The sequence below is a fragment of the Maniola jurtina genome, chromosome 8 (assembly GCF_905333055.1).
Source record: "Maniola jurtina chromosome 8, ilManJurt1.1, whole genome shotgun sequence".
Taxonomy (NCBI): domain Eukaryota; kingdom Metazoa; phylum Arthropoda; class Insecta; order Lepidoptera; family Nymphalidae; genus Maniola; species Maniola jurtina.
This window is the reverse complement of record NC_060036.1, coordinates 10,035,001-10,057,983: the sequence shown is the minus strand read 5'-3', so window position 1 is coordinate 10,057,983 and position 22,983 is coordinate 10,035,001. Positions and strand designations below refer to the sequence as shown.

Sequence of the window (22,983 nt, the reverse complement as noted above, 5' to 3'; positions counted from 1 at the left end):
AAAAAGTTGTACCAATAAAGAGAAAAAGAAAGAGAGAGTGGACAGAGAAGCACTTATAGCAGGGATACTTGTAGAGAGCCTCACATTGTGTGCAGTAGCTGCCGGTGTAGCCGGGCGGACAACGGCAGTAGCCGTCGTTGGGGCGGCAGGCGGCGCCGCGCGCGCAGCGGCACGGCTGCGTGCAGGCCGCGCCCCACCAGCCCACCGGGCACGCCTCGCCGCACAGCGCGCCGCGCCAGCCGGGCAGACATTGGCACTCGCCTGAAAAAAAGTACATGTTCTCAATAAATATTAAAAATCAATCATTGTGTCATCAATTAATTCCTCAGTGCCTGAAAACAAGTCTTTAACCAATGTGTCCTTCCCGTCCTCACCTATAGTGCCAAACGTGGACACTGACAAACAGCCTTGTTCACAAATTCAAAGTTGCTCAGTGAGCTAGAGAGGGCTATGTTAGGAGTTTCCCTGAGGCATAAGAAATGAAGAGAACCGCAGAAGGACCAAGGTCACTGACATAGCCTAAACTATCTATTAGCAAGCTGAAGCGGCAGTGGGCAGGTCATGCCTGTCGTAGAGACGATGGCCGTTGGAGCCGGAAAGTCCTTGAGTGTAGACTGCGTATGACTGAGGATCGGGTGTGGTGGCGCTTTTTAGGGAAGGCCTATGTCCAACAGTGGACGTCCACAGGCTTATGATGATGAATAATTTTGTTCAAAAACAATTCAAGCATAATATTGACCATCTGGGAAATTTCCTCAAAATCGGTTGAAATGATGGGCCGTGTTTTCACGACAGCAGCAGCTAGCAGACAGACAGACAGACACACTTTCGCATTGATAACTTTATTTCGCATTTATAATATTAGTATGGATGTGATTTCCAAAATGATCCACTCACCAGTAACATGGTGGCAATCAGCGCCGTTTTTGCAGTTACACTTCTGTTCGCAGCCGGCACCGTACGTGCCCAGCGGGCAGGGGTACTCGCACGTCACACCCGTGTAACCGCTCGGGCACGCGTTCTTGCCAGTTATCGGGTCGCACGTTGAATTACCTGCATAATGGTAAATTATCGTTACATATGAATATTTGATTTTAGTTTACCAGCGAAACAAAAATTATGAGTACCATAAATACTTCCGACGTCATAGAAAATTGGACTGCCATTCCAACTTTGTTGGTTTTTGCATGATTTTTTCGCGTCACGTAAGTTATTGGTGCAGGGACAGCGCTCCGAACACTGCGTGCCTACCCGCCCCGCCACGTATTGCGTTGCTCACCGAGGATATGGTGCGGGCACGTCTGCTTGCAGGCGACGCCGTAGGTGCCGGGCGCGCAGGGCACGTCGCAGCGCTCGCCGCGCCAGCCCGCCGCGCACTCGCAGAGCCCTGAGCCCGCGTCGCACGACGAGTTATTGGCGCAGGGACAGCGCTCCGAACACTGCGTGCCTACCCGCCCCGCCACGTATTGCGTTGCTCACCGAGGATATGGTGCGGGCACGTCTGCTTGCAGGCGACGCCGTAGGTGCCGGGCGCGCAGGGCACGTCGCAGCGCTCGCCGCGCCAGCCCGCCGCGCACTCGCAGAGCCCTGAGCCCGCGTCGCACGACGAGTTATTGGCGCAGGGACAGCGCTCCGAACACTGCGTGCCTACCCGCCCTGCCACGTGTTGCGTTGCTCACCGAGGATATGGTGCGGGCACGTCTGCTTGCAGGCGACGCCGTAGGTGCCGGGCGCGCAGGGCACGTCGCAGCGCTCGCCGCGCCAGCCCGCCGCGCACTCGCAGAGCCCTGAGCCCGCGTCGCACGACGAGTTATTGGCGCAGGGACAGCGCTCCGAACACTGCGTGCCTACCCGCCCTGCCACGTATTGCGTTGCTCACCGAGGATATGGTGCGGGCACGTCTGCTTGCAGGCGACGCCGTAGGTGCCGGGCGCGCAGGGCACGTCGCAGCGCTCGCCGCGCCAGCCCGCCGCGCACTCGCAGAGCCCTGAGCCCGCGTCGCACGACGAGTTATTGGCGCAGGGACAGCGCTCCGAACACTGGTCGCCAAACCGCCCCGCTTCGCATTGCGTTTCACAACGAACACCTAGCAAATTACCAATTCAAATCAAAATTTCATCAATGTATTTATATATAACTATGTATATCACTGGATAATTTAGAACATCGTTAGTATATAATTAATATCTAGAACTAACGAAGGATTATGAATGTAACACACATGTGAAGCCTAAAAGTCAAGCCGGCAAATCGCGATTTTAGAATCTAATCGCCGCTGATTTTAAAACAAAGCTACCACACCATGCGCCTCGTTCTACATAATATTACTTTTAATATCATTAAGTATAAGATTCCTTAGATATTCCTCAGACATCAATTCCATAGCTTCACCATTAGACCATAGGTAATAATGATTTATTTCATCATCAAAAAATGCTATCATATAAAACAGTTTTCCGGATCATTATAAAATGAAAGAAAATATTTAATTCGTAGTTCCCATACTTACGTTTTTTCCTAGCTAGCCCTGTATGAAAATTACGTTTATATACAACTTGGTCTATTGTTTTATGTACATTATGAATACACGCATTTTCAATTTAGCTGTTAGCAACAGAAGCGAATTGTCATTCAATTTAAAAGCGATATAATATATCGCAATTTTTCTAGAACTACGTGTAATTAGAGTAATTTATTCATAACAATTGTTTTGTGGTTTAGCATACAAAGTGACGTAGTTAGGGTAATTATAATAATACACAAATTACTACAATTATAAAACTGATTGTATCTTCAAACCCAACAGGTTAGACAAAAAAATAATGAGGAAAATACTTTAGTTTTTTTTAATGAGAATGAGCGAAGTGGACTGCATCAATATTTGACAATAGGAGTTACTAACAAAATCCTTAAGTATTACACCAAATTACATTTCGGACTTCCTTGGAATATTATAGAAAAAAAAAAAAAAAAACTATCGTCCTGAAGAAACTGCCTTCAGATGGTAAAATACATTTGATATCTTGACATGATATTTAATTCTACTAAATAAGAAACAGAAGTATATAACTGTGTTGTTTTACTTATCCTTTATACCGGCTCTTATTCCTATTGTACTCATCGCAAAATTGAAGCTACAGGAGATTTATAATTAGTAGAAATTTATCTCTGTAGAAATTTATTTATTTACTCGTTTATTTTAAGTTTTAAGTGATTAGTGTTTAAGGGGCATGAGACGCGCCTGGCCGCGAAATTCAAATTTAATTTGGTTTTTCGCATTTTTTATAGTACCCTTTCAAGTAAAGATTTTTATATAAACCTGTGAGGATGATACTGCCATTGTCGCAATTGAAAATGCCATAAGCCTACGTCGTCGTATTAGTTTACAAAATGCGAAAAACCAAATTAAATTTGAATTTCGCGGGCAGGAACGTCGCTTCCACCTTAAGTACTAACACAGTTTTTAAGTTTTTATTGTTACTTACACTAAAATGGATTCTGTTGTCCGTTAAATAAGTGAATTGAACTGAATTTAATAAGTCGCGCATATTCTTGGATTAAATAGATTTACATCCAGCCAACAATGACTGATATATGATTGAGGATGAAAAAAGCAAACGAAAACGACTGGAAGGTTTTGATGTCAATTTTGCCATGGACGCCTTAGTAGCAAACAATGAATTAAGTACGAGTGAGTACCACACACAACAGATTTTAGAGCTGGAAAATAACAATGAGGATAAAAGCAGGGTTGTGAAATACTTAAAACCAACTTAACACTACTCTCTTACCTCTCCAGCTGCTTTCACAGGTGCAAGCGCCGGTGATGTGGTTGCAGCCGACAGCGTTCTTTGTGCAGTCGCAGGGCAACGAGCAGTTCTGTCCGTAGAAACCGGGCCGACAACGCCGCTCGCACTGGGAACCTTCGTACCCGGGCCCGCATACACATTCACCTAGAGATTAAATAAAAAAATCGGTCAAGTGCCGCACTCGCTCACGAAGTGTTTCATACCATCGTACAAGATTTTTCCATTCCATCAGCCTGTAAGCGTCCACAGCTGGACATAGGCCTTTCCAAGAGCGCGCCACCAACGTACAAGATTATGTACTTTTAATTTTTATGTGGCGACCATTTTGAAACTTTTACTATTTGTTATTGACAGACAGATAGACAGACAGACGGACGAACGGACAGCGGAAGTTCAGTATTAGGGTCCCGTTGGCACACTTCCGATACGGAACTCTAAAAATTGTGCGTGTACAAAGATGTAAATCTAAGAGCAGTGAACTTGGAACAAACACTTGATTTAATTGTGCACAAATGTTGTTTCTTAGTTTTCTTACATAGTTTTTGACGACCACCCTGGCGCAGTGGTGACCACTATGGTTTTACTAGGGTTTTTATGGACGCGGCTATTAGAGCAATACTACAACTAAAGTAAAACATAAAAATAAGAAAAGTATCGAAAAAAAGACTGATCGGTTAAAATAAAGCAACTAACCATTAACAGGATTGCACGGGGCACCATTTTCGCAGCTGCACTGTTGAAGACACTTCAAGCCGAATGTTTTTCCATCGCACGGCCGATCACATTTGAGCCCATCAAATCTAAAGCAAACAGTATTTTATTTACATCAAGCATTATTTTGTAATAAAGATAGGAGAACATTATTATTGTTTATCAACTGTGAACTATCTCAAATTTTTGACAATTTCACTTTAGGCACAACTAAGCATTCAAAATTTTTATTTTTTTTGGAAACCCAAATGGGGTCCGAATGTAGTATAAAGTTTTCACTGTACAGAAACAATTCAAATGTGGAGAATAATTCCAGCCTTGAACCAGTATTTTTGATGAAAAATAATATCTTGCATTGAACAATCAATGCGCAGGGCAGAATTAAGATAGGAAACAATGTTCTCCCAGCGGTCTTCCATTCGTGGAACAGTTGTATGAAGTACCTCGGACCTCCTGTTTCACCAAAGCTTGCACTCACACTAGACTATCCTATCAACATTTGCCGAACACAGTTCTAAAGCAACGCTCATCTCACTTACCCAGGCTTGCACTCGCACTGGCCGGTCTCGTGCGAGCACGTGGCGTTGTTCTGGCAGTCGCACGTGTCGGCGCAGTTGTCGCCGTACAGCGGGAACGGGCACGGCTCCTCGCAACGCAGCCCGCGGTATCCGGGCGCACACAGGCACGATCCTTTCAAAGCGATTATGTTATTACCACCATTGTGAAATGGGCAAATAAACAAACAAGAGGGTGGTCTATCTGGGGACCCGGCATACCGTTAATGGGCGAGCAGTGTCCGCTGTTCTCGCAGCGGCAGGTGGAGCGACAGCCCTTGCCGAACGTGAGCAGCGGGCACTGGCGCTCGCAGAACTCGTCGCTCCAGCCCGCCGCGCAGTCGCACTCGCCCGTCCACGGGTCGCACCTGCAAACGCACGACTATTACACTCCTTAACCACAGAACACGAACACTTACCGCAACAACCCCCACACTATACATGAACAGACATTACACGCAACATACTCACATGTCAGTAGTGGCGGGGTTGCACCTGCACTCGTTGTCGCAGCGCTTGCCCCACAGCCCGTCGGGACAGGCGCGCTGCTCGCACCACGTGCCGCGCCAGCCCGGCTTGCACGTGCACGAGCCGGTCTGCGCGGAGCACTCACCGCCGTGCTGGCACGAACACTTGCCGAAGCACCCCACACCATACGTGCCCAGCGGACACGGGTCAAGACACTGAAAAAGCAAGATTATTTTAGTATCCCAATTCCTATGCTCCCGGCTGTAATAACTATTGTTACTGACGGTTACAATGCGCACCTTTTCCCCCGTGAAGCCGGCTTCGCACTGGCACTGGCCCGTGACGTGGTGGCAGCCGGCGTTGTTGGCACATTCGCACGTGCGCGCGCAGCCGTCGCCCCAGCGGCCCGCGGGACACTTGTTGGCGCACACTGCACCCGTCCAGCCCGAGGTGCACTCGCACTCACCGGTTACGGGGTTGCATTTACCGTCGTTCTGACATTTACATAGCACCGGGCATGGTTCGTTACGCGGACACTCTTTCTCGCATCTGTAAGAAAATAAATAATACATAGTTACAAAGGTTCTGAAAACTTATTCAATGAAGTAATGCGAAGTCCCTAGCAGTTTAGTAGGTACACATATATTATTTTTAGCTGAATATTTTCAGCTTTATTATCTTACAGTCGTAAGATAGAAACAAATGTTCAAAACAAGTTTTGCATTATAAAAAAAAACAGTTTTAGACATGTTTTTAATCCTACATGAAACAAAAATGTTTTGTTTTTCAAACCCGATTTCCAACACAAGCAAGTTACTGAACATATTAAGTGAATTTTTCAAGTAAATAAACGCTTCTCTGAAGTTTAGGAACTTACAAAATGTATAATTTGTCAGAAAAGAGTCAATTCTAGAGACGTTGACTTTGACTGTTTCTTCTTCTTTCTTCCTGGATTTCTTTTCCACACTTAGACGTAGGTAGCAGTCTGTTGTACGTGGACATTGAACGATTATGACAGTCGATTAGAAAAGCACTTACAAGGGTCCAGTGAATCCCGGCGGGCAGCTGCAAGCCCCGCTGGCCGGGTCGCATGTGGCGTTGTTCATGCACTGGCAGATCTGGTCACAGTTGTCGCCGAACGAGGGCGGCGCGCACGCCTTCTCGCACGCGTCGCCGCGCCAGCCCGCGCCGCACGCGCACTCGCCCGTCAGCGGCTCGCACGTGCCGCCGTTCATGCACCGACAGTCGTTTTGGCAGTTGCGGCCCCATTTACCATCAGCACAAGCTGAAATTAAATTGACACAATAATAACAGGGTCTTGATTATAATAATCCATGTTCCATAAGTAATATCATAAATGCAAAAATGTGCCTCTCTGCCACTTTTTCAAATTCTATCCATTTAACCGATTTTGACTAATTTTGTACAGAGATAGATTGTATACCGGTCCCACGGGATTTTTAAAAATATAAATCCACGCGGACAAAGGCGCGGCATCATCTTGTCTATTTAATAAAAGAGTAAACTGATCGACTGACGTATCAGCTGTGACGATGAGTCACAAACAGCCTACATGCCGGCCGGCGCAGAAGCATCGAGAATCTTCCACGACAGCAACGCGTGATCGACTCAGCAACCCGACCGGCCAATCAGCAAGCTCCGCGACTGCCGCGTGTTGATCACGCCACCGGTTAGGCTCCGCCCATTCCCCAGTGTATAAATACGGCAGCAGCCGCCAGATCGAGAGAGTCGCTCGGCTTCTTCGCCCCGCATAGGTCGGTGTGATCTTTAACATCGCTGCTCGATCTGGGGGAAGGAGTCCAGCGACACAGGTAGCGTTGAAAGCAACCAGGCCCTCTGCTTGGTGGCACAACAATACCGCACGTCCCGCCCGCGCGTTCACCCCTTCTCCGGTCTCCGTCCACGAAGCGGTCCTCGTTGCGTACCGACGTAGGTCGCCCGTGTAACCCCGTCTATAGTCCGACCCGAATTGCCCGCGTCGTTGTGAAACCCTCCGCGAAGGGTAGAAGTATCTTGTGTTGTTAATAACGGCGGTCAGCAAAACTCCATGTACAGTAGATATAAGATTTAGACGTAAATAAATAGATAACGGTTTGTGTGTGATCATTGTTTTTCTTAGCTGACAAGTCAGGCAGGGTTCCCTATCCTTTATGTACGTAGTAAGGACGTTGCACACCCCAGCCTCCTTGCTACGTTACATTGGCGCCCAACGAAAAAACCCATTTATCCGTCCGTATAAAACCCGCGCCGCGTAAAGAAACTCGCGCCGCGTCCGTAAAGTATAAAAATCCGTACCGAAGCATAGGGAACTTGACGAATTTGTTACACCCGCATATTTTACGAAATAAAACAGATACAAACCCTCACAGGTCGGTGTGATCTCCATCGCTGCCCGAACTGTGAGAGTGAATATCTGATCCGTGTGTAGCTTATACAAGTACAGAATCGAATATCTTGAAATAAAACGGATATAAACCCTCACAAGTCGGTGTGATCTCCATCGCTGCTCGAACTGTGAGAGTGAATATCCGATCCGCGTACAAAAGTACCACACCAGATAGAAAAACCACACATAAAAAACAACGCGAAATAGATGGTAATCCTTAGCCACCAAGCCAAAGGAGACACATCTCATCGTCGGAACATAAAATAACTAGCACACTAGAAAACACAGAAAATAACCAATAATTAACCGTATGAAATAGACGAGAGGGGAACGCATAAAATCCGAACTTAAAAATATATCCGTATCCACCGTAAACAATTTTACCGAACCTACCGAAATAAATTTCGTCGCTTATCTAAAAAGGGAACATTAGACGCGACGATCCGATTCCGATCCGACACCGATACGACACGTTCGTTCCGACACCGATCTGATATTAGTCGCAATCCTACATCAATTCGTTTTGAACTAGGAATCGTAAATGCGACAATCCGTTAAATAAACTAATCATCCGCGGTAACAAAACCTAAATAAATCAACCGAACACGGCAATGCCCACGGCTTGGATTTATACACTAAATAAACAAGAACTAAGCGCCGAATTAGAAAAGAGAAGTATACAAATCGCGGCCACAAGTACGGTCGACGAATTACGCAAACAACTAGCCCAAATAATCAAAGAGGAAGACAAAATAATACAAAACAATACAATGTCGAACGAAAACGAAACGAAGGAATTCGACAAGGCCATTTCTCGATGGAAGATACAGTTCGATACAACAGGCGACGCCGTAGAATTCCTAGAGCGAATAGAAGAACTAGCCGAAACATTAGGCGTCAATAAAAACAAAATAATACAGGTGATCCCGAGATGTCTAACGGGAAAAGCCTCATTATGGTATAGAAATAATAACCAAGGATGGAAAACTTGGGAAGACTTTACAGATAACTTCAAATTATTCTACTATCCAAGAAACTATGAGAAAAATCTTCTAGAAACGATTATAAACAGGAGGCAACAATTCCGAGAAAATTTCATACAGTATCTAACCGACATGCAAACTTTATTGAGAAGATATGGGAAATTAACCCCAGAACAACAGTTAGAAAGAATCTACGATAATATGAAACCAAACTATCAATACTATATAAAAAGAAAAGATTTTAGTACAACTGCAGAACTAATACAGCTAGCAGGCGACTATGAAAAAATAAATACAGACCGATTCAGAGAAACAACAAGAAAACCAATGTACCTACGGAAAGAAAACACGCCAAATCCCATAGAAAAACCCACCGGAACCCTAAAACCCGAAGACCACAAGACAGAAAGAAAACAAATACACGCAAATTATGATCCACAATCTTGTTGTTGGAAGTGCGGCAAGAGAAACCACACAACGCGGGAATGCAAAAACCAACAAGTAATTTTCTGTAGCAGATGCGGGTTGATGGGGAAACTGACACGGGACTGCTGTAAGAAAACAGGCGAGACCAACTACAGAAGGAAACCACAAGCATACACGGCAGACACCCAGAATAAGGGGGATAACAGAGTGTTTATAGAAGTCAAGATATACGGAAAAAGGTTCAGAGCATTGGTAGACACAGGGTCAACAAACACCTATATAAACAAAGAAATCATGGATCAAATTCAGGATAATATTAAAGGAATTACAGAAAAACAGAACACGATAAAATTAGCCGACGGATCTCGGATAAAAACAAATAAAGTAATCAATATTAACATAGAAGCAAATAGGAAGAAATTAACACACCAAGTCATATATTTACCAGCAACTACAGTAATGATCATGGGAATGGATTTGCTAACAAGAATAGGGCTATCCATAGGGTGGAAAGAAACAACATGTGAACAAATCAGCACAGAAAAACCAGAAAAAGAACCCGGTAGTACAAATACCTTAACAGCCGAACAAGAAAAACAGCTGCAAACCTTCCTCAACGAAGAGTTCGAAAAATCTGATAAAAGTCCGAAAGGAAATACATGGGTGGAACACAGTATAAAATTAAAACATAAGGAACTAATCAAACAAAACGTAATTGCAGACGAACTGTCGAGAAACCCCGTATATACCACAACAACGGAAGAAAAAGAGTGGTACACAAAGAAATTGGAGATAACAAGCAAAAATCCGGAATCGGACCCCGATTATTGTATAAAAGACGGAAAACTGTATAAAAAAGTTATTAATCCGAAATATGGAGGAAAACTCGACCCCACTACGGAGTGGAAACTATGCGTGAGAACCTCGGAAAAAGAAAATATTATCAAACAAAACCACGACGAACCGGACGCAGGCCATTTGGGAACGTCAAAAACGTTCAACAAGGTAGCTCAACGCTATTATTGGCCAGGCATATTCAGAGACGTAGCGAAATACGTAAACAAATGCGAAGTCTGTCAAAAACACAAGCCGTCACAAGAGAAAAAACCAGGACTCATGCATATAAAAAACGCCAAACAGCCATGGGAGGTAGTAACAACGGACCTCATAGGCCCACTACCTCGTTCGTCAAAGGGATACCAGTGGATAATCGTATTTCACGACAAGTTCACCAAATGGTCGGAAATAAAACCCTTACGAACGGCAACCGCCAACACGGTCGCAAGTGCACTCAAAGAATGCATATTAAATAGATATGGCGGAATTAAAACACTTCTCAGCGACAACGCGAGGATATTCACCAGTAAAGTCTTTAAGGACACATTAACAAAGTATAAAATAGAACAGAAATTTACCGCACCGTACACCCCACAGTGCAATCCAACCGAACGAGTAAATAGAACACTAGAAACTATGATATCCGCATATATAGAAAAAAGCCATAAAAAATGGGACGAGTATCTAGGCGAGTTCAACTTGGCGTTGAATACATCGGTACACGAAACGACTAAATACACCCCGGCGTTCCTACTATTTGGCAGAGAACTACGAAATTTCCGGGACAGCAACCAATTTCCCACCCCGGCGCTCAGAGAAAACCAAAAACTCGAAGAAATTTATGAGATAGTACGAAATAATCAAAATTTAGCATCAGCCCAACAGAAAAAGTATTATGATAAATCAAGACGAAACTGGAAACCACAAATAAACGAACTCGTACTAAAAAGGGAATACACGCTATCAAACGCAAACAAACAGTTTTGTGCAAAACTAGCTCCTAAGTACTCCGGCCCACATAAAATAATCGAACAAAAATCACCAGTAATATACTTACTACAAGCTGTAAAAGGTGGCAAAGTGTGCACCGCACACATAAAAGACATAAAAATATTCCATTACTAGACAAGCAGAGTGAACAAAAATACCTACGATAACAACCGGATCGCAACACCGAGCCAGGACAATGTTATCCATTGACCATAGATACGACATCGCCCGATACCTAAATAAGAAAAATAAACCAAGTTCAAGATGGAAAACGCACATTAAGAGAAAAGTGTAGCTAATACCCGAGTAAAGCAAAAAGGAGTAAAACCCAAATCGACAGTGAAAAGATGTGTATATGTAACAATGAAAAATAAAAGAGCACAGAGAAGAAGAAGAAAAATCAGTAAGTTTTTCCAGTTAATCCAGTGATTTTTTTCCTTACAGAAAAAAATCTTCAAACGGAGGAGGGGAGTGTGACGATGAGTCACAAACAGCCTACATGCCGGCCGGCGCAGAAGCATCGAGAATCTTCCACGACAGCAACGCGTGATCGACTCAGCAACCCGACCGGCCAATCAGCAAGCTCCGCGACTGCCGCGTGTTGATCACGCCACCGGTTAGGCTCCGCCCATTCCCCAGTGTATAAATACGGCAGCAGCCGCCAGATCGAGAGAGTCGCTCGGCTTCTTCGCCCCGCATAGGTCGGTGTGATCTTTAACATCGCTGCTCGATCTGGGGGAAGGAGTCCAGCGACACAGGTAGCGTTGAAAGCAACCAGGCCCTCTGCTTGGTGGCACAACAATACCGCACGTCCCGCCCGCGCGTTCACCCCTTCTCCGGTCTCCGTCCACGAAGCGGTCCTCGTTGCGTACCGACGTAGGTCGCCCGTGTAACCCCGTCTATAGTCCGACCCGAATTGCCCGCGTCGTTGTGAAACCCTCCGCGAAGGGTAGAAGTATCTTGTGTTGTTAATAACGGCGGTCAGCAAAACTCCATGTACAGTAGATATAAGATTTAGACGTAAATAAATAGATAACGGTTTGTGTGTGATCATTGTTTTTCTTAGCTGACAAGTCAGGCAGGGTTCCCTATCCTTTATGTACGTAGTAAGGACGTTGCACACCCCAGCCTCCTTGCTACGTTACAAGCGTACATCTTAAACAGCGGTTTAAGATGTACGCTAGTACGTCAGTCGTATCAGCATATCATAGAGGGTCTAACAGCCTGCCGCTAAGAAAGGATTTAAAAAAATTCTACTAACTGTAAGGTTATTTTTAAAATATTGATTTGAGTTGTCAAAAATAATATAAAATTATTAATTTACGTAATGCAGGTAGTTTGATAAAATCGATATTTGGCTCATTCGATGTCATACAATCTGTTGCTAGGAGGTCAACAAGATTGAACTTGCATAAATACGGGTGTTTCGAAGGTTTTAGTTTAGTCTCCTTCCGAGATTCGGGGCGATATCGCATATTTTCGGTTTTTGTATTGTGAACTGGATAATTAGATGTTGTGATAGCAATCACGCTCTAATTAAATTATTTATTTTGACATTAGTTTTTTTTAGATTAAAACTCTCGGATAACCTTACACATTAAACTTGTGTTTTTTTTGTGTTGGTTTTGGAGAGGACATTCCAATAATTCGATAAAAATATTTAAATAATACCTGCTTTTCTGAGTGACGCCAATAATTCAGAAGTGGGATGTGTCTCACGTTGTCTTAATTTCGCTTTGGTATCTTTTTATAAACAACCCACATTTGATTAAAATTTTTATTGAGTTTGATTTGGTGATTAAAATTTTTAGTTTTTTTTTTTAAGAATTTAGTCTTTTGTGAAGTGGAAAGTAACTTGCAGTAAGTAATTCAGATTTCGTGTACATCGAATGAGAGGTTAGTCGTTTGGATTTATTATTGATTTGATATTAAAACTGATAGTTCGGCAGTTCATGGATAGGTTTTAATGATTTGACGGAGGGCAGGATAGCCCATGATTTGGATTTGACTTAGGGCAGGGAAGCCCGCGACTGACATGACAAGATTGATTAGAAACACGAGGACGTGTTAAATTCAGGACGGCCGAACTGTAAGGTTATTTTTAAAATATTGATTTGAGTTGTCAAAAATAATATAAAATTATTAATTTACGTAATGCAGGTAGTTTGATAAAATCGATATTTGGCTCATTCGATGTCATACAATCTGTTGCTAGGAGGTCAACAAGATTGAACTTGCATAAATACGGGTGTTTCGAAGGTTTTAGTTTAGTCTCCTTCCGAGATTCGGGGCGATATCGCATATTTTCGGTTTTTGTATTGTGAACTGGATAATTAGATGTTGTGATAGCAATCACGCTCTAATTAAATTATTTATTTTGACATTAGTTTTTTTTAGATTAAAACTCTCGGATAACCTTACACATTAAACTTGTGTTTTTTTTGTGTTGGTTTTGGAGAGGACATTCCAATAATTCGATAAAAATATTTAAATAATACCTGCTTTTCTGAGTGACGCCAATATAAGTATTTATCGTATTATTAGATTAACGGCGCTATCGTTTATTCGAAAGTGCGCTTTTTTAAAGCGCATAATGTTATTACTGTACGAATAACAAAAGAGCACTTTATCACAGAATGCAGTGTTACATTTTCAAAGCTCGGCGATAAGCGTTGAAGAGCCCCGTTCACGGCAGCGACAACTCGTACGTGGGTAGAGCTTAAAATAGTGCCGTTTCCACAGATGAAGGAAATAACGTTATCTGTGCGTGCACCCTTTCCCTCTAACCGCACCTCACCCCGAGAGACGCCGGGTGACTAAATTTTGCTTGAGATACAAGATTTTTAAGTCAAAAATGGCAAAGTTCAAATCGACGACGTTTGGAATTACGCCTATTTTCCCCAAAAGAAAATTTTTACTACACAAACTAAAAATATAATAGGCATAATACGTTTGTGTGAAGAAGCGTGTAAGAAGGGCCACGTTAATCGGTTCAATCTTGTTGGCTTAGCGTCGATGTAGTAAAGGTTTACTTTTACTTTAACTTAAGGGGGTAACTAAAATATCCCATATCTCAGAAACTGTAATAAACCACTTCCTTGGATCAGAATATAACAATTTATAATTTATTAAGCTATAACAATAAAAGTCAATAACGTCATATTAACTTTCATTGGAGACGATTTAATATACAGTATAATATACAGTGCGTTTCCATTAGATTTATTATAACAACCACGGTTCAATGCCGATCAGTGTCAAGACCGACAGCCGTATCATATTTATTATAACTTTCCCCGTCTCTTCTTTGGATATAAAGCAATTGCAAATGATATACCAATTAGGATTGAACGTGTGAATTGACCTGTGATAGCTTAGTAGTTAGTCTGCCTCCTAATGGGAGGTCGGGGGTTCGATCCCGGGCACGCACTTCTAACTTTTCAGAGTTATGTGCGTTTTTAAGTAATTAAATAAATATCACTTGCTTTCACAGTGAAGGAAGGTGTACCTATACTTATTTAGCTATAAGTTAACTAAAAATGTACATGACAGCAATGAGATAAATAAATGAAAATAAATTAAAATGAAACATCGTGAGGAAACCTGTATGCGGTTCTCCATAATAATTTCAAAGTTGTTTGAAGTCTGCCATTCGCACTTGGCTATCATGGTAGACTATGACCAACTCCCTTCTTACTCTAAAAGGAGACCCGTGCTCTGTAGTGAGCCAGCGATGGGTTGATCATGATGATGATGATTTGTTCATTTTCTGCCTAGCGCAGCGTTAAGGTTGTCTGGAAGAGATCGGTATTAAAAACCGCCTTTTTGTACCTACATTTTAAGTTTTTCATTAATTAAATAAATAAATAATAGAAAATCGTGTTTTGTGGTGCAATAATGTAAATACATACATACATACATACATACTTACATACATGATGATGTGTGAATTGAGGCGAAATTCATCAAAATCTACTTACATATATCGCACGCAGGGCCCCCATATCCGTGCGCACACGCACACGTGTTCGGCGCCACACACTTCCCGTTCACACACGGCTCCACACAGACAGGCAGACATTGCCTCCTCTCGGAATCCGGCGCGTAGCCTTCACAGCATTCTTCCACCGGCCTCTGCTTCACAAGTGTCTGAGTTTTTAGAACCTGCTTGAATTTGATCTTATATCTCGAACATCGTGGTGGAACGTTGAAACACCACGCGTATTCTTTCACTTGATATGGTTGTTGCTCGGATATCTTTATCGTTGTTGTGTATCTAAAACAATTAAATATATCAAACAATAATTAATTATAAATATTGCCAAAACGTTTTGGTGCACAACTCATATAATAGCTCTTATAATAAATAAAAAATAGACCTTAGTAGTTTGTCAAACTCCGAGAATTTATGATTAAATCATTAAATCCTTAAGATTTTGCCGGCGCCGGCTTTAGATTTTGATTCGAATACGTGAGATCTTTTTTCGCCTTCCACGTCTCGCAGCCCTATAGCAGCACAATTACTGAGAATTTTGAGGTTCACCTTCGAGAGAAGTGCTCAGGCTGCCAGACGGAGAAGACACACGTAACGATTAATACGTCGTTAACTAATTTCGTTAAAAGGGAAAACCATAAAATCGTCAAATGTTAGGACAATACAACTTAATTTTTCCATTAAGTATATGAATAACAAAATATCCATATTTTTAGACGTATAACTGACAGTGTTAACAATATGCAGTATAGTATGCACGTAATCATAATGTACGCGTCCTAATTATCGTGTTGAAATATGATACAGTGATATGTAAAGCAGGTGTAGGATTTCCAGTAGCCTAAATATTATCAACGCATGAACCATAACATCGGATACAACTACGCGTCATACATGATTATTTTATTCTCTTGGCGATGTCTCCAAACGAAGTCTTTGTTTCACATTACATATTATGGTGTTTAAAGAATGAAGATGATAAGCGACGCGTACTGAGAACATAATCACATTTGCACACAAAATGTTTATATACAAACAGAAAAATGTATTCTCTGCAATGTAATAGCGCTTTTAATATTATTTGAACAACCTTTTTTTTAACCATGTTCTTCTAAGGCTGAGTATTGAGATATTTGAATTGAATTTGTTTAGAGTTAACTTTCAGTTAAAACGAGCCCGATGTATGTGTGTCTGCGTGTATGTGTGTGATTTGTGTATCTTTTACTGCTGTCTGAACAAAATCAAAATACCTACGCTTCTTTGCGTAGATCTCAGCCTAAGAATGATTCTTAGCTAAGTGTGATCTTTACGAAGCATCGTTGGTGACTAAGAATATAATTACTTATTTGAAAAAGTATAGGTTCGAATCCTGACTCCTGAGCTGTGTTTAAAATTAGGTTGGAATCCTGAGATTTTAAAAAAATCTTTGAATGGAGTTTTTTTAAACAGATTAAATGTTTTCTCTTGTCAGCGTCTATATCCAAGTTTTAATCGCCATACTCAATCTTTTAAAATAACATCCTGTATAATATGAGAAAGATCATACAGGTCAATCGCCAGCTTGCGAGATTCATCGCCGATTAGGTATGAGTTCAAGTATAAACATCCTCCTTTCGTAGGTACAATAATGATACATTTTTTTGACCTCATAACAATAACAAGTCACAATGTATGCGATAATACAAATGCTGTTTATTTTCATAGCTAGAAATTAAGCACGTTTCTTGTTATTTTGATAAGACTGGTGGCAATTGTCAACTATTCTATTCAATTGCAAATTGATTTGAGTCGAACAATTGAATAATAGCACACGTTTTTTATCATATCTAATCTAACAGGAGTTTTGGGGGCATCCCCGTTTTGTCACATCGTTGTTTTGTGTTTTTCAATGTTGGTAGGTATTCGGTTGAGATTTTCATGTTTGGTGTTGCCTTATACAATATATTTACTTATAAAAACCTATATTTTGTGTTCGGGATGGCAAAAATACGACTTCTTCGGTTATTCATAAAAAACAAAGGAAGTCAATTAAAACATTTACTTATTTAGCTAAATCAATAATTTAAAATGGTTAGCAAACGTAAAACTAACAGTGAACTAACAGCGGTTCTACGAATTTTGGAAGACTCTCCATTTAATAACTACTTACTAAGAAATAATTTATTTTTGACGTGTGGAGGCACCATCCTAATTAACTTGACTCAACACAGACGCATGGCATGGGGTGAGGTGTCTCAAATGTATTTTTGACCTTATTATTATAGTGAATTTAACATGTGTATTGTGTACCAATGTGACTAATTATTCATCTGATAATGAATTTAATTTATTGTTATGAATATACTTGAAGTAGAGAATGTGAAGTGGGTAACATATTATAATATTAAATTCAAGTGTAAAGGTTTTAACTTGGTACAGTTGAGTACAATATGATGATAACAAAGTACATAATTAAATAATATACCAATAAAATAACTGATAAGTGTTCGTTAAGTGTTCTTTTAGTATTATAAAAACATTAAGGTACAGTCAGCAACAAAGCTAAGTTTGCACCCTCCAGTACAAGCGACTACTTTAAGTAAGCGGATTTAGGATTTTTTAAATCCCGTGGGAACTGTGTTATTTTTCGGAAACCAAAGTAGTCTATATTATCTTTCCCAAGGATGCAAGCTTTCTCGGTACCCTTCAAAATCAGTTAAAAGGATGGGCCTTGAAAACTGTGAGATAGACATACAGACAAATAGACACACTTTTGCATCACACTTCACACTAATATTATAAAGGAGAAAGTTTGTATGTGTGTGTGTGTGTGTGTGTGTGTATGTTTGTTACTCCTTCACGCAAAAACTACTGGACGGATTGGGCTCAAATTTAGAATGGAGATAGATTATACCCTGGATTAGCACATAGGCTACTTTTTATCCCGGAAAATCAAAGAGTTGCCACGGGAATTTTAAAAAACCTACATCCACGCGAACGAAGTCGCGGGTATCAGCTAGTGTATAATATTAGTATGAATGTGAAAGTTTGGACGTTTTTTACTGCTTCACGGTGGCTTTACGTCACCATGACTGAACCGATTCTGTTTGGAATGGATAGTTATATGGATATAACTTAACACATAGGCTACTTTTTATCCAGAAATTTAAATAGTTCCCGCGAGATTTTTAAAAACCTATATCTACGCGTATGAAGTCACGGGTATTGTCTAGTATTAATTATAGCATATAACAATAGCACATTTAAATAAGTTAAAATTGACCTAAATAAAAAAAATGTGTGCATAACAGTGTAAATTTTGCGAACAGCACTTTTCACAAGTAGGTAAGCCATGTAAGCATTGCTTTACTAAAAATTACTACAAGCGTTTTTAAGGTTTGAGTAAAACATGGCGAGCTATTGATGGTTTTGAAACTCCTTTTAATTAAAAATGCATTCTAAGGCTTCTTCAGCTTTTCGAAAATATACTTAGCAAGATAGTACTTATTTTCTAAGAAGGTTTAGAAAGTATAAATGAAAAGAAGATAGGAGAGAGAAGGCGGAGGCTTATTGTCTGCTTGGCACCATACTGGTACGGGCGGTGCCTTAAAATAAATAGGTATCTATATAAAATAAATACTTACGATTCTTGCCTGGTGCACACATTTGGTCCTTCAAGTAATGCTCCAACCGACACAACCAGTGCCAAGAACACGCCTGCCTTCCACATGTTTGGCTTATCACAGGCCTGCTCACCGCGACTCCATAACAAACGTATTGTTTGCGTTCATTTACGCTACAGTACGCAATCAGCCTTTCCTTGTATTGTTTAAATCGAAAAGCTTTGTTTTACCTAGAACAAAAGGAAAACCTCTAAATAGTATCATAATATGCAATGGACGTCACGGATACATCCATACTAATATTATAACGCGAAAGTGTCTGTTTGTCTGTCTGATAGCTTTTCACGGCCCTTCCGTAAAGTACAGAGTTAGCTAGCATCTAGGGGAAAGACATAGGCCACTTTTGATCTTGGAAAATCATAAAGTTCCCACAGTCCTTAAAACCTAAATTTAAGAACCTAAATCCACGTGGATGAAGTTACGGACATCATTTACTTCGTAGAGATAGCTTGCATCCCGGGAAAAGACATGGATTACTTGTGTTCCCACTAAATATGGGACCTAAACCATGATACTCAGTACGATCTGCAGGTCACAAAACTCACCAATATAAGATCCGCTGACTTTTTCAAAGATAAACAAGTTTTGTCGCGATCCTCGATTGTCCTTTACCGAAAAGTTCATAGTATAAAAATCAAAGCTCTAGAACAGAACAGCACTGCGCTGCAACTACAGTTTAATTACCTATACCTACCAACAGATTAATTCTTGGCCACTTAATTAATTTTAGTGATAAACGAAACCCATAAAAATGTAGTATCCGTTGGGTATCAAGTACCTACTTAGACTAATTCGATTGACTTAGATATCTACTTAATTAATCATTATTAAAAAATTCAATTCACGTATCCAAATAAAATCGATTGATTGATTAGGAACACCTAAGTATAGAGGGTGACTATAGGGCACAGAACGAATACTAATTCTATGAAATACTGTCTAGACATAAATGAGAAACGGTATTATAATAATAATAATAAAACGTTTGGACTAAATATTTATCATAGCATATTAAGTAAGGAGGTATATCATAAACTAAGTAAAAGAGTAGGTTACTAAAAAAGTATTTGAATTATATGTAAGGTCAAATAGATCGATAATAGTCACCCACTAAGCAGGTCAAAGGTCAAGTTCTTTTTACCTGACGCTAACTGCACTTGATAGTTTATTCTTCAAGCAAAGTGAACAGAACACTGAAAAATTATTTTCGATTGGCAATAGGTACATTAGTAGGTAAATTAGCAGTTTTTTCATTGTTTGAATGAGTATCGTTACGCATGATTGAAGGTCGAACCTACTGCCTAATACAAATTAGATTCGACTATTTTCAGACAGACAGACCAACAGAAGTCGCAGGAGGGAGATTGCACGAGTAGCAGTGAAAAATTCATAGTCATGACCACTCTGTGAGAGTATGATTGAGAAGAGTTTTCAGATAAAACAGCATTTAAGGTACAAACGTAGGAACAAAATCCAAAACTAATGTAGAACTAAATTACCTAGTAACAGTTTCATTATACCTACTTAAGCCAGATAAAAGAATAAGAAGTTGGGACGCCTACAGTGTCTACTCGTATTTAGATTGCTATGTACATTTTATACATACGAGTAAATAGCGAGTAAGCGAGCCCTGATTACCCTACATGAACATTTGCAGCATCAAACCAGAGGAACCGCCAATATGTTACCGGCTCTTCAGGAATTTGTTAATCCCTTGAATAACCCCATGTTAAAACACCGTTGCAGAGGGTTAGTTCCTGCATGTTCGTGGAACAAAGGATATGGCACAACGGGAGGTCGAAGTACAGCAAGCAGACAAGTGGCGACTGACGAAGGTGAAATTGCTGGAGGAGTTGATCCTCAGAACACACTCCGTTATAAAGGCGGTAAATGGTTGCATAGACTTATATTATAATATTACATATGAATGGCTGGTTGGACTTGCACACAATTTCGTACCACGTTTTGTGATCCTATCTAAGCCTGAAATCATAAAGTTTTTCCTCATAATTAATATTTAATAACAATGCGTCAAGTTTTACTCATTGAGGCACTCAGTAGGTATGTTTACGCCATTCATGCGGTATTTAGCATTTTTGGAAACAGATTTACCGTTATCGACAGGAAAATTCGATAAAGCCAATTTAATTCAATTAAGTAATTAATATGATTTGCAAAGTTTAAATGACCATATACAGTTTAAATAATTCGACTTTGATAACTAAGTTAGGTATCCATAATATTATGTACCCGTACCTACTTTCATCATGGCATTTTGGGTTCTCTGGAGCTTTGACTAACTTACTGCTAGAACTGCATGAAAGAAATGTAATGTGTATTTTGTATTGAGTGTGTATGTAGCTAGTAGCTACATAATTAATTAACTACAACAGTTAGTAAGGATAAATGATCAACCTAATATTATAGCGCCAAGTCCGGCTATTATACTCGTAATTTAGGACTTTCTAATCCTAGACATAGTCATAGTCATAGTCATTTATTCTTGATAATATACATTATACGTCAATCCAATAGTTCAAATTCATACTCAATAGTTGTGAAAACACTAAGCGACGTCAAAGAACAGAGCAATTAATGTGACCGTTATGAGTTAAATAGGTCACTACGTGCTGGTATGGGTGCTGACTGCTGACCAAATATTTACGCTTCATCATGTTTATGCCATTAGATACTGAAAAACCGGCTAAGTACGAGTCAGACTCGCGCACCGACGGTTCCGTACTCGGGTATTGCGACATTTTGCATGATAAATCAAAAACTATTATGCATGAAATAAATAAAAAACTGTTTAAGAATGTACAGGTAAAGCTGTGAATGATATACCACTTGGTAGGTAGGTATAGTTAGGTATCTTATTTTGAAAATTTAAAATATTATTTGTTCAGGAAAACATTTTAATTTTTTTGTTTTGGTGATGTTACCACAAATTCACTTTCCTTTACTTGTGCTAATTATAAGACCTACCTGCCTAACAAACACGATTCTAGGTCAACAGGAAGTACCCTATAGGTTTTCTTGACAGACACGACAGACGGACAGACAGACAGACAACAAAGTGATCCTATAAGGGTTCCATTTCTCCTTTTGAGGAATGACCCCTAAAAACGGTAAGTACCTAAGTTACGAGCTTTGCTGTTTTCATATTGTACTAAGTGGTACCTATCTACCAAGGTAGGTACATAAGCTACCTAAGCTGCCAGATGCATTCCATTTCCGTTGTCCAAACGATTTCTTATTAATACCTAGTAGGTTGGGTGACCATATAGATAATATACCTACTGATAGGAGATACCTACTATGGTATGCATTCGAGCATCGTATGAGTTTAACCTTTGTACAGTTGTTGTTGACATTTCCATGCAGGAGTCGCGCGAGTCGCATTGCAACGCATGCCAGCTATTCAGCTAGTGATTTATAAATTATAAATCAAGCTAATTAATATTGTATGGAATACATATTTATATTTCAACTAGCGACCCGCCCCGGCTTCGCACGGGTGGACATTTATTTTTTCTATTTTCCGGGATAAAATATAGCCTATACGGATTCGGAAGAATCCCTCTAAGTAATGGTAAAAGAAATTTTGAAATCGGTCCAGTAGTTTTTGAGCCTATTCAATACAAACATACAAAAATACAAAGGGTTCCTCTTTATAATATTAGTATAGATGGGTAGACGATAGATATGTGAACCTTCCCTACTGGTGTAAAACGTGACAAAAACTTTCACAACTTGTCATAAATGTAGGTACAATTGTAAGAGCACATAATACGCACGAGTAACGCCGTCTGAGTAACGCCGTCCGCCTCGCCCGGATGCTACAAATGATAAAACATTCAATTTCAATTAACAGGAAAAAGAAATGTACCTACTGTGTTGTGCCTGCCTACTCCAATTTTGAAAAGGTGGAACTGAAAAACAGAACGAGGAGGTTGTAATTGACCAATGACTTCAATTTTTCCCCCCAACCTACAAATAACTTGATCAAACTGACAGATTGAGGTCAGTGAATGTGTCTTTTCATGTAAAAGAAACAGTTCTCAACGATTAACTTCAACGCTCGATATACGTGAATCGTGATCCAGATCACATTTCGATCAGGCTCCTCTAATGTCCTGGAT

The 22,983-nt window shown here is 40.6% G+C and overlaps 1 protein-coding gene across 3 annotated transcripts in view; it reads right to left on the bottom strand.

Moving 5' to 3' along the window:
* The window catches only part of LOC123867824 (protein draper), a 29,918-nt gene that overhangs the window by 4,483 nt on the left and 2,452 nt on the right, over nt 1–22,983 (bottom strand). For 2 of the 3 annotated variants that reach the window (XM_045910096.1, XM_045910099.1), the window contains exons 2-13: nt 18,803–19,011; nt 15,166–15,461; nt 6,581–6,827; nt 5,842–6,091; nt 5,546–5,757; nt 5,297–5,442; nt 5,060–5,210; nt 4,503–4,609; nt 3,792–3,953; nt 1,880–2,086; nt 898–1,053; nt 85–261 (exon numbers count right to left, since the gene is read on the bottom strand). In XM_045910096.1, the coding sequence (XP_045766052.1) occupies nt 85–261; nt 898–1,053; nt 1,880–2,086; nt 3,792–3,953; nt 4,503–4,609; nt 5,060–5,210; nt 5,297–5,442; nt 5,546–5,757; nt 5,842–6,091; nt 6,581–6,827; nt 15,166–15,461; nt 18,803–18,888 (2,197 nt within the window). In that variant the 5' untranslated portion in view covers nt 18,889–19,011. Of the gene's footprint in view, nt 1–84; nt 262–897; nt 1,054–1,879; nt 2,087–3,791; nt 3,954–4,502; nt 4,610–5,059; nt 5,211–5,296; nt 5,443–5,545; nt 5,758–5,841; nt 6,092–6,580; nt 6,828–15,165; nt 15,462–18,802; nt 19,012–22,638; nt 22,681–22,983 lie in introns of all 3 variants that reach the window. The other variant, XM_045910098.1, reaches the window with a different exon arrangement.